Genomic DNA, 12,761 nt, shown 5'->3' on the forward strand with positions numbered 1-12,761 from the left:
TTTCCTTGCTCTGTTCTGACAACTGCCTCCTGATCCAAGTATAGGTTTCATATAAACACAATCAAGTGTTCTGGGATTCCCATTCTTTTCAGAGTTAGCCACAGTTTGTTATAGTCAGTTTGCATAGTCAGTGAAACACAGACAGACATTTCTCTGGTACTCCCTGCTTTCAGCCAAGATCCATCTACCATTAGCTATAATATCCATAGTACCACTACCTCTTCTAAACTCCTGATGATGTGCTGTTCCAGTTATTTTTGAATAATCTTCAGCAGAAACTTGCTTGCATATGATATCAATGATATTGTGCAATAATTTCTGCACTCTGTCGGGTCACTTTCTTTGGAATGGGAACAAATATAAATTTCTTTCCAGTAAGTTGGCCAAGTGTTTCTCCTCCAGATTTCTTCAATTGGTATTCAATCAATTAATGATAAAATAGTAAAATAGAGACTATAGAATCTTAAATTTGGCAACTCAAAATAAAAAACCTTTCAAAATTATAAATCTACTCTGGGCTATTTGGTTTAAGATAAAGTTAATACATAAAGATAGTAAGCATGAACAAAAGCCCTCAAATTCATTATCACTGAGTCAGACTGACTCATAAATGATCTGCCACTGGGTTTTTAGAAGCTGTAAAATCACGTGATTGCCCATCTTTCTCCCAAGGAGCCCTTGGTGGATTAGAACCACCAGAGCAGTCTAACCTTTGGGTAAGCAGTGCAACACCCTAAAGACTGTGCCACCAAAGCTTCTAAGTAGCCTAGCAGGTTAAAAAAAAAGTGTGTGTGTGTGTATGTATATACATATATACATATATACATATAAAAACATATAATATATAATGTGTATCTTAACTAAAAACTTTAAATGGGATTTAGGATGAAAATGTAATTACAAAAATAACAATAAATAATTTTGGCAGATTATTTGAGAATATCTCAATATAAGAATTTTTTCCCCAAGACAAGAAGACCTAGTCAACATATCTCAAAATATAGATCATTTTCAGTTGAACACTTGCCTGATTAATTGCAAAAAAGATGCTCTCATAGGTGTCTGCCTGAGTGTACACACTGCAGCTGTAGTCATCTTCATCTGTACCAGAATACCCTCTCAAAAACAAGTGCTTAAAGGCAACAGTGGTATCTGCTTTGAAAGCAACCACCAACTGGTTACTTAAGCCAAAGCGAACAAGCTGAAAAGAAAATGAAATGGAAATGTATTCATTTAACACTTAAAAGGGAAGGCAGATGCCTTATCCCCATAAATATCACTACATGTTTTTACTTCTCTTGCACTTTTGCCCTTTACTCCCACTCAATTTGAATAATTCTTACCTATAAACACCAGAAAGAAAAATTTCACTTCTTTGGGCTTTTTCTTAAAAAAACCTAAAAATTGGTTTATCTATAATTAATAATAAACATCCTGTTTCCTCCATGTACTTTGTGTTTTATACACTCACTCATATACATTCTATTTCATTCATGTACCTTGTACTTCATACAGTCATTCATACGCATTATATTTTATATAATTAGATACCACTGCCCTATGTCTATTATCTCCCCATCTTTTCAAGTCTCCTTTGAACATTTCCCAATCCTTCACCCTCCCTTCTACCCTCTGACTTCTGCTTTCTCAAAAAGTCTCACTTCTTTGATTCGTAGCAAGGATCAATGCCAAAACACACACCTAATGGCCTCATTAAATCCATCAGCAACTGACAAGAAAAAAAATCTTTGCAAAAATTACTGATCCAATAACTAAGACTTTTTCTGGGCCTTATTTAAAGGGAAGAAAAAAGAGGAAGAACTCAGTTAAACTTAAAAGCATTTTTCCCTCATATTTGGGTTTTCAAATTAATGGTTTTGAAAATTCATATAATCCATAAAGCAATAATTGACATTTCTTTGACTTGACATTTGGATATTATAACTACTTTTCTAAAAATATTACAGTTATGTTTGCAAGTAATTTTTAAGAATGTTTATGAAGAGTGATCACATAGGATTACTCTCACTAGGAGATAACAGCTATCAAAATAATTCAAATAATCCAGCCCTGCAGAAATTCACAAGATTTACAAGTAAGAAGAGTTCCCACCTCCAAGGTATCAGTTGCATCAACTTAACAGTTGACAAAGGACACGAAAGGAGAACTCACTGTCAAAACCATTCATTGTCACCAAGCATCACCTGCTAGTGACTAAACTGCTTTTTTCACATGGCAGCCTGACATAAGGTGAAACATAAAAGGACTCTTCTCACCAGGAGTGAAATAATTTTTTTCTTTTATAATTTTTATTTTATATTGATTTTCTTACAAAGTTTGTATGCATTGTGTTTCACACTATTATTAATTCACATTGTATTTCATGCAATCATTCCCATTCTTTATATCTTTTAACATTCATTACTATTGAACTCTGCCCAGGTAAATTACCCTGTATTTCCAGATCTCCACTGGATCTTTGCAGTTTCCTTTACCTGCCCCCCTTTCACCCATAAGCTTGTGCAACCTCAAGGTTTATCCCCCACCCATGCTCACCCCTCTGCCTCTCATACATGTTCTATCTGTTCTTTTTCTGTTTCTACAACAATGGTCTTTACAGTATTTGTTCATATGAGATAGAGTCAGTTAACTCAGCATAATGTTTTCAGTCTCTAAGTTATTTAGCAGTTTTCAAAATCATTGTTCCTGACTGCTCCGTAGTATTCCATTATGTGAATATACTATAATTTCTCAATTAATTTGATTGTGGCTGTACATCTGGGATGTTCTCATGTTGTTTCAATTGTGATTAATGCTGTGATGAATCCTGGTGTAAAAATCTGTTTGTGTCTCAGTTCTAATTTTCTTGGGGTATATTCCTAGCAGCACAATAGCTAGGTCACATGGAATATCTATGTTCAGAAGAGTGAAATAATTCTATCTGACAAAAATTTTCTTGTTGCTGATTCTTTTCAATCACCTCATATATAAACATGAAAGTTAAACATTTAATGAAGAAGATGGCAGAACCAATACATTCAAGTCATGATGCTATTAAAAAACACTGAACAGTCAGAAGAGGGAATATATCTGTCTTGGAAGAAGTGCAGTCAGACTTTTCCTTCAAAGTGACAGTAGTGAGACTTTAAGTACACTGAACATGTTATCAGGAGGAACCAGTCCCTAAAGAAGGACAGCATGCTCAGTAAAGAAGAAAGTCCATGAAAAAGAAGAAAACTCTCCATAAAATAAGTTGATATTGTGGCCGAAGTTATGGGCTCAAACATAGAAATGGCTGTGAGGATGGATGGTTCAAAACCAGGCATCATTTCATTTGTTGCATGATTTCAACATACAAGCATAGTTGCTATCCATCAAAACTAATTTGATGGCACCTAAGAACAGCAAAATTTGTGTTGACTGAAAGAGATTCCTATTTATTCTCATTCCAAAAAAAAGGTGATCCAACAGAGTGTGGAAATTATCGGACAATATCTCTAGTATCACATGCAAGCAAGATCCTGCTGAAGATTATTTTTTAAAAAAATGACTGGAACAGCACATCAACAGAGAACTGCCAGATGTGCAGGCTGGGTTTAGAAGGGGCCATGGCACTAGGGATATTATAGCCAATATTTGATGATCTTAGCTGAAAACAGAGAGTACCAAAATAATATCTATCTGTGCTTCACTGAAAAAGGCATTTGACTGTATAGATCACAACAAATTGTGGGTAACCTTGAGAAGAATGAAAATCTCGGAATATTTGATGGTGCTCATGCGAAACCTATACTTGGGCCAGGAAGCAGTGATCATCAGATCACAGCAAGGAAACACTGCACGTTTCAAGATCAGGAATGGTGTACACCAGGGATGCATCCATCTTCATACTTTTCCAATCTATATGAGGAACAGATCATCTGGGAGGATGGAGTTTATAAGGAGGAATGTGGTATCAGGATTGGAGGAAGAAGACTCATCAACAACCTCCAATATGCAGATTACACAACGTTGCATGCTGAAACTGAAGAGGATCTGAGGTGTTTGCTGCCAAAGGTCAAAAACTATAGCCTTCAATATGGTTAGAAGATCAACATCAAGAAAGAAAAAAAAGAATCAATGCCTTTGAGTTGTGGCACTGGAGAAGAATACTGAACATGCCATGGGCCGTCAAGAGAACAGGTCTGTCCTGAAGAGGGTGAAACTAAATTTCTTCTTGAGAATTTTGAAGCTCCATCTCACATACTTTGGACATACTGGCAGGAGGAACCAATCTTTGGAGAAAGATATCATGCTTGGAAGATTGGAGGGACTGCACAAGAAAGACAGACCCTGGATGAGATGAGTGGGGTAATGGCGGTAGGCAAGTCAGAGACCATTAAATTGCCCAAGATGGAGCAGGGCTCTCAGCGCTTGTACATAAAAGGCCGCTATATGTTACAAGAGCACATAACATCTATTGCTTCCAAGTCACCAACTAGACTGGTAACCAGATAAAATTCTAAACTTGTCTTCATTATGATGTAATTACAAATTCTTTCTGCAGAAATATTTCTCTTTAGGACTATTCTTATAGAATTTGTATGCCAGTTTTCCAGCTGTATAAAAGGGAACTACTGTCTGAGAATGTATACAGGTGCCACTGGTTAGCATTGAAGCTCCCCATGTCACATTCCTCGAATGCCAAATCAAGGGATTGAGCAATTTTAAAACATAGTTCTTAAAAGGAAAATAACCAATAAAGCCTCACATTATCCAACCTGTGTTGAAAGTCAAGCAAAAGAAGGCTAAATGTTCTTCGAAGCATGTGATATCTATCAAAGGTACCTGCAGGAGATGCCAGAGAAGTTCAAAGTCCTTTCTGAAAGGAACTAAAATACTGATGCTCATTTCTGTTTTGTTAAAAATGTAGGCATATAAATTTGAAAAATTGGCATGTACAAATGCAAAATAAGATCTTTAATTAAATTCTGCTGAATGCTTACTCTGTCCCAAGCTAGGACGTGCTGGTGGGCAATAATAATCTTTATGATTGAGTATAGGCACCGAGCTAAAAAGTTTCTAATTATTATTTAATTTCTCCAAACCCTTCAAAGTGGATAATGCTGAGCTCCAAAAGAACAGGATTTTTCTTTTCATTTTATCTTTCTGTTTCATATATTTGGGAACAGGACCAGTGCATATCACTATGTTAGAATCAAATGCTGAATCAACTGATGAATGTTATTGTCATTAGATGCTTCTGAGCACTCGTAGCACAATCCTGTGCACCACAGACTGAAAGCCTGCCCTATCTTTTACCATCCTCATAATCTCTGCTGACCTCAAACTCAATGTTCCCTACCCTGTGTCAATCATCTCACTAAAGGTCTTCATATTTTTTTCTAAGCACACTATCTTTCTCCAGGAACTGGTCCTTCCTGATAACACATCCAAGCTATTGAAATCTTACCACCCTTGCTTCTGAGGAGCACTCTCGTTGTCCTTCCTCCAGAACAGAACTGTTGTTCCTTGGGGACAGTCCATAGTGTATTTCATATTGTACCACAATTCAAGGGCATAAATTCTTCTTTGTTCTTCCTTATTCATTGTCCAACACTGACATGATATGAAGCAACTGAAAATACCATGGCTTGGGCCAGGTGCAAGGTCATCTTTAAATAGACATCCTTGCTCTTTAGCATTTTAAAAGGGGTCATTTGCAGCAGATTCATCATTTTATACATTTTTAACTAAAGTCAAGTAACTAAAGTTTGAATAGTTAGCACGTATGGAAGCCAAGATCTGAAACCATACTGGCACCCACACTGTTACTTCAGTTGGAATGCTGTCAACTTAACCTTACAAGGGATATTAGATCCACTTCTCCCATAAACAGCTGAAGATTTGAGAATTTAAAACTTAAGCCATCAGGATTGATGGTGAAAAGACTGTGATTGTACACAGCTTTAGTTTGCTTGGCCCCATAGTCAACAGTCTTGGCACCAGCAGCCAGGAAATTAAAAGGCACATTGCCATGGGAAAGTCTGCTGTTAGGGACCTCTCCAAAGTACTGAAGATCAATGGTGTCTCTCTGGAGACTAAGGTGCGTCTGATACAGGCCATGGTCTTTGCAATCACTTGTCATGCATCAGAGAGTTGGACAATGACCAAGGAGGATAGAAGGAGAATTGATGCCTTTGAGCTGTGGTGCTGGAGAAGAGTATTGAGAATACCATGGACTGCTAGGAAAACAAAGAGATTTGTCCTGGAAAGGGTTAAACCGGTGGCTCCTTGGAGGCAAGGATTCTGAGCCTCTGTCTAACATACTCTGGACATGTTGTGAGGAGAGACTGGTCCTTGGAGAAGGACATCATGCTTGGGAGGGTGGAGGGACAGCGCAGGAGGGGAAGGCCCTCTGTGAGGTGGATTGATTCAGTGACTGCGATAATCGGGATGGGAATGTCGGAGACAGTGCGATTGGCACAGGACAGAGCGGAGTTTAGGGCTGTTGTACACAGGGTCACTATGAGTCGCAAGCGACTCGATGGCACATAACAACAACAACAAGCTAAAAAACATCAAAATATCTAAGTTTGAAATGGGAAGATTTACTAAGAAAGTGGTAAACAATTTTCAGATGTTTTAAGCCATTGTCTTATTTAAACTAAAGAACATGAGCTCACTTTTGGGGATGAAGAGAATATGGAGTCCTGATACTGGTTAGAATAATCCTCATCTGGTATCTGGGACAAAAATAATTTCATACATTCCACTCCTCCTAAGGTATGATCTACATGTATGACCCAGACTTAAGTAAAGGCTTATTTTTCACAGCATCTCCTAATAAAAAGGAAAACAAGGGGAGGAAACCATGAAGTATCTGTGTTATGAAAGAACTAAGTACTCCTTGCAGAGCAAAAACATGGAGATAATGACATTAACCAAATTATTTTCTATTTCAAAAACAATTGACAGCAAACTGCATATTTATCCCACAGGCTAAACTTTCCATTTGCTGACAATATGATATAAGACAGAAAAAGAATTACTTGTTAAGGATAGACAGGCAAAGACTGTGAACTTAAGACCTGGTTATGAAATCAGTGTAGGAGAAAATATTCTGTACCTGGTAAAATAAGATACCATACAAGAATCTGGGAGGAAAACAGTAGAACTAGTAAAAGAACATAGATAGCTCCCTCAAGATTATGAATTGCAGCAGAATGCAGAGAGAAAATGTTTAAATAAGAGTGGGTTTGTCCCATTACTCTTGAGGGGGAAGAAACCCAACCATTCTGTTAGATATGAGCATGACTACTAATGTAGACAGAAAAAGAGGAGGGGGAGGAGAAAGTGGGACTTGAAGGAAGGGAAAGGTATTTAAGATATCTGCACCACTTAGCAATCCCTCGAATAGTACAACTTACTAGAATGATGTTGCAGGAAAAGAAAAGTTTAATCTCACCCAGTTTTTTTTGGTGAAAAGATTATATACTCACACAAAAAGCAAATTATCAATGCCTGAATATATATATTTTATAAGTGAAATTATTAGTGTAGTCAAGCAGGGAAACTAAGCACTAATCTGAAAGAACTGAAAAACAAATTCAAGCTTCAAGTTGCAATACTGAGGGATGCTATGGGTGAAACCTTAAGTGATTCAGAAAGTATTAAAAAAGAGGGAAAGAATACAGAGTTACTGGGCCAAAAGGAATTGTTCAACACTGAAATATTTCTGGAAATACCACATGATCAAGAGTCAATGGTAATGAAAGAAGAAGTTCAAGTAGTACTGAAGACATTGGCAAAAAATAAGGCCCAGGAATCAATGGGATACCAACTGAGATATTTCAATTAGCAGACGCAGCTCTCCACATATTCCTAGTATCTGCCAGGAAATTTGGAAGACAGCTGCCTGGCTGGCTCACTGGAAGAGATCCATATTTGTTCCCATTCTCAACAAAGGTGATCCAACAGATGGTAGAAATGATCAAACAGTATCATTACTATGATACGCAAGCAAAATATTGTTGGCGATCATCCCAAATTGGCTAGATCAGTACATAGACAAAGAACATCCAGAAGTCCAAGATAGAAATTGGCTAGATCAGTACATAGACAAAGAACTTCCAGAAGTTCAAGATAGGTTTAGAAGAAGTCATAGCACCAGGGATATCATTGCTGATGTTAGATGGATCCTGGCTGAAAGCAGCATACCGGAAGAACGTCTATTTATGTTTTATTCACTATGCAAAGAAGGATAACTGATGTCTTTGAGCTGTGGTGTAGGAGAAGAAAATGAGAAAAATGAAGTGTTAACATTGATGCAAGAGATGAAGAACTTGGAAAAGATACCATGGAGAAACCATTGTTGCTGTTGTTAGGTCCCATTAGGTAGAGCATGACTCACAGGGACACTGTGAACAAAAGATCTGAACCCTTTTCTATCCTGTGCCATCCTAACACTTTCTGACACACTAGAGCCCACTGCACCAGTCACCATGTCAATCCACCTGATTGAGGGTCATCTTCTCCTTCACCGACCCCTCGACCCTTTCCCAACATCATGTCCTTCTCCAAGGAATAGAGAGAGCCTTTTAGCAACATGTCCAAAGTATGTGAGGTGAAGCCTCATCATCCGTTCCTCTAGAGAGCACTCCTGCTGCACCCTCTCCAAGATCTGTTTGTTCTCTTGGCCGTCCATGGGATGTTCACTGCTGTTCTTCAAAACCACAGCTTAAAGGTGTCAATTCTTTTTCTGTCATCCTTATTCCAGCTCTCTCAGATGAGACAAAACTGGAAGAAGCAGTGAACAAGAAGCATGGTGAAGCAGGAAAGAAAAAAAATTAAAAACACACAAATATGTTTGGTCTTAGGTCCCAATGTTACCAAAACCACTCTAGAATCTTTTCTTGCATGGGGGGGGGGAGGGAAGAGGAAAACCCAATAAAATATTAATAAACTTGAGTAAGATATGAAAAGAAGAAAAGCAGACTTCAAAGCAGGGGAAGCACTAGTGATCAGTGGTCATGAGGTGTTTGAATTTAATCCAGAACTGGGTAATAATGAGGATGAGGAAGCAGATGATACCCATTACATGCAGGGAGCAGGTGGTGATGATGGAGATGATTCTGAGTGTAAGTGACATCGATTTAAGCCTGTACATTCCAAGAGATGTAGATGAGACAGGTGTTACTGTTGACAGTCTTGAAAGATTCAGCACACACACATTAAAAAAAGATGAAAACCAATTAAATGAAGCTTCTGGAAGCAGTGCTGAAAATGGGCAAAGAAAATTGGCAGAGGGTAACAAAGGGAAGGAACAGGCAAAGAAGTCATTGACACTATTCCTGTTGATGAAAATCTGTTCACTGGAGAAGATTTGGATGAGCCAGAAGACGAGTTAAATATACTTGATTTAGGAGAATGACACCAAACAACTTAATGAACAAATTAAGTCAGCTTAGTATGAGTTGAAATTGACTATATTAATTTTGTTTCACCTGCAACTCTTCAATAGGTTATGTTTATTTACCATTCAGATTCTGGAGAGTTTAATCCCTCCAGGAAGAAGGAATATTTCCCCTATTTCTTCTCTTCCAACTTGGACTGCATCTTATGGCAAGTTCAGAATAATTCACGATAAGTTGAAATGTGGTCATTTCAGAAAGTATTTGATTCTTGTAACTGTCCACTCAAGAAGGATAACCGCTTTTCCAGCTTTTGATTTTCTTTGGGCATGTATTATTACCAAGAACAACATGAATTTAAATATAAAACATTTCATATTTAAAAAGCCCACAGATTTGCTTTTCTGTCAATATTTCATGGTCATTTTGGTGATAGTTTGTAGAGGATATTAGCTTCCTATTCAGGAATGTATTACTTTGAAACATTCATTTAAATCTTCTCAGTGGAACAGTATTTTTCCTACTTTTTCTTGGGCTTTCTGTTTCCAATCATTCTTCTTTCCTGCCCTTTCTTGCTTTCCAACCCTTGTTTTTAGGCAACACTGCCTTTTTTGGACTCCTGTGGTTGACTAGTCTGAGAAGTCTGTTACTTGTGGGTGTTACTGTTCACTTCACAGGCCTATTATATGGTACAGTACACTCTCCGGAGGGTGGAGGGTGGTCATCTCCAGGTTTCAGGATGCTGAAGGATCAATCTCTGGAGTTTCACAAGTTTCAATGAAGTAACTAAGTCTGATCTTATTTGTGATTTTGAATGTTGTTCTACATGTTTCTGCTGCTATGTCCAGAACCTTCTACTGTGAAGCCAAGCAGAGTGGTTTAGAACCCTTTAGTTCTTCTGATTTCAGGCTAGTGGGAGCTGTGGTTTACATGGTCTATTGATCCTTGGGATTAACTGCTTCTTTAAGTCTTTGATTTTCTTTGTTTTTATTTGTTCTGGACAGAGAGAAGTCAATACTTGCAGCTTAAATGGTCAATCACAAATTTTTAAGACCACCAGCATAGAATGTAGAATATTTTCTTTGTGGGTTATATTATTTCAGTTGACTGTGGACCTCAGGCTCCAAGCCTAGTGATTCAGTCTCTCATAATACTCAGTTATGGGTATGAATTTTCATACCATTGTCCTCCATGTGACATTCCATATACATGGTTGTATTTCCAGCACATACAAATATGTGTGTATAAATATACTCTGCCAAACACACACACACACACCCCTCTCTCTCACGTATGCACTGCCATACACCACTCTACATATTTCTATTGCCTATCTCTCTATGTATACACCTATAAATTGGGTTTTGTAATTATTGTTGCAAGTCTGTGTATTTAATAGTATTTGCCATTGTTTGCTTTCATCTTGTGCATCTCCCAGAGTCTTCTTTTACTTTGTTTATGTAAAACTTCAGACTTTTCAAACCATATTTGAATAAAGATGAGAGATTTTAAGGACATGAACCATGGTGAGTAGAGCAACTTTTGACTGCATATGTCCCTCACTCAGATATAGAAAAGTGCCACTTAAATTTACGCAAGCATTTACACAGCACTTGCAGAATCCATGGAGGGATGATCCCATGACTCTTTACTAAAACAAAGTTCTCATCTAAACTGAACTTTAACCTACATCTCCCCTCTAGAGCCAACATAATTTTATAGTCTTATAAACCTGACTGCCAACCCTGAAGGAAAAAAATCAAGTGGTATGACTTTTGAGAACATTTTTTTCTTTTTTTGAGAATTTTTTTTTTATTTTAATGAAAGTTTACAGAGCCTTTGGATTTCCATTCATTCATTGTTGTATACATTCCTCCCTGCCTACATCACCCCCTAGTTCACTTTTCTCTTTGAAAAGGAAAATAAATAAATAAATATCATTGTTATACAATATTCCCCTCCCCCCCCCAGTCCACTCCACTATGCAGCTTTCATTCCAGGCTCTTGTCATGACAATAATACCTAATCATATATTCCTCCTAAACAGTTCTTTCCACTATCTGTTTCAATTCAGTGTACATGATTTATCGCCTCTTAGATTCTCCCCAACTCCGATGTCAGTCCTGCTTTACAGCAGTGGCACTATGCAGTATTTTGAGAACATGTTTATGTTAGGGTAAGAGAAAAACCAAATAAATTGATAAAATGCATTACCTGTGTGGTGACCATGAGTATCTTCAAAATCTGCAAACCCAGTTTCCATGGAATCTGGTGTCTGGCTCGGTATTTTTCACAAGGGTTCATGAAGTAAAACTTCAAGTCTTCCTTCAGGCGTTCTTCTTTCATTTCAGAATCAAGATGGGCCCCTGGATTTCTGCAACAGAAGATCAATATTTTTTAAATATAAGAGAAAGCTTTTGATGGAAAATTTCCACAATAGTACTTTTCCATTCACATGTTTTACCCAATCTCACAAACAAAAACTTGTCCATCAGTGAACTTCTTTCCTTTATATTTAGGATCATCTACGACCTGCCTTTCCACACATTCATCCATCTTGTTAAAAATGGCCACCTTGACAACCACAGTGACCAGGGGTGCAAGTCTGATATATACAGAATAAAGCATGAAACATCTTCATGTGGTAAAAAAAAAAAATGGCCAGTCTCAAATATTATAGAAATCTGATTCTCTTATTCATAAGATTCATTGATTCACACATCCTAATGCCTATCACTCACACGTACCTGAAATATGACAAGAAAGTTTGTGAATGTGTGTGTGCACTTGTATGTAAATAAAATTTAAATAGAACATTTTCATGATATTCTAGATGTAAAGTAACAAAAATTTATTACAGCTAACAGAAGATTTCAAAAATGTTAAGAAGAAGGAGCAAAATATTACAACAAAATGTGCAAAAAGCTGGAGTTAGAAAGCCAAAAAGGAAGAGAGGAAACACAGCATTTCTCAAACTGGAAGAAATGAAGAAAAACCCTGAAATCTTGAGTTGCAATACTGAAGGATTCTATGGACAATTTTTTTTTACCAAGAGAAATAAACTGAGGTTTATTAGACATTCATAACAGACAATGAAGGGATCAGGACAGACTGACCTGTGGGCAAAATACTGAATGATCCCGGAAGCATCAAAAGAAGACAGAAGGGAAAAAAAAAGAAGACAGAAGGAACACACAGAGTCACTATACTAAAACAATTGGTCCACATGAAACATTTCAGGAAGTAGCATATGATCAAGAATCAATGGAAATTTCAAGGTACAGTTTTTACTAAAACTAAAGTATGAGTTTGAAATATTGAGAGAATAAAACACACTCATTGACCAATAAAAAAAGAAGTTAATGGTAA

General features: G+C 37.3%; 1 protein-coding gene and 1 pseudogene across 1 annotated transcript in view; one reads left to right on the forward strand and one right to left on the reverse strand.

The window, feature by feature from the left end:
- Window positions 1–12,761, reverse strand: part of MCOLN2 (mucolipin 2) — a 125,167-nt gene that overhangs the window by 89,348 nt on the left and 23,058 nt on the right. The window contains exons 2-4 of the mRNA XM_006898378.1: window positions 11,857–11,997; window positions 11,607–11,766; window positions 1,028–1,201 (exon numbers count right to left, since the gene is read on the reverse strand). Coding sequence (XP_006898440.1) covers window positions 1,028–1,201; window positions 11,607–11,766; window positions 11,857–11,997 — 475 coding nt within the window. The remainder of the gene's footprint in view (window positions 1–1,027; window positions 1,202–11,606; window positions 11,767–11,856; window positions 11,998–12,761) is intronic.
- LOC102856945 lies at window positions 4,354–8,832 on the forward strand (annotated as a pseudogene).

Source organism: Elephantulus edwardii, unplaced genomic scaffold (genome assembly GCF_000299155.1).
Source record: "Elephantulus edwardii isolate Elephantulus edwardi_28Jun2011 unplaced genomic scaffold, EleEdw1.0 scaffold00227, whole genome shotgun sequence".
NCBI lineage: Eukaryota > Metazoa > Chordata > Mammalia > Macroscelidea > Macroscelididae > Elephantulus > Elephantulus edwardii.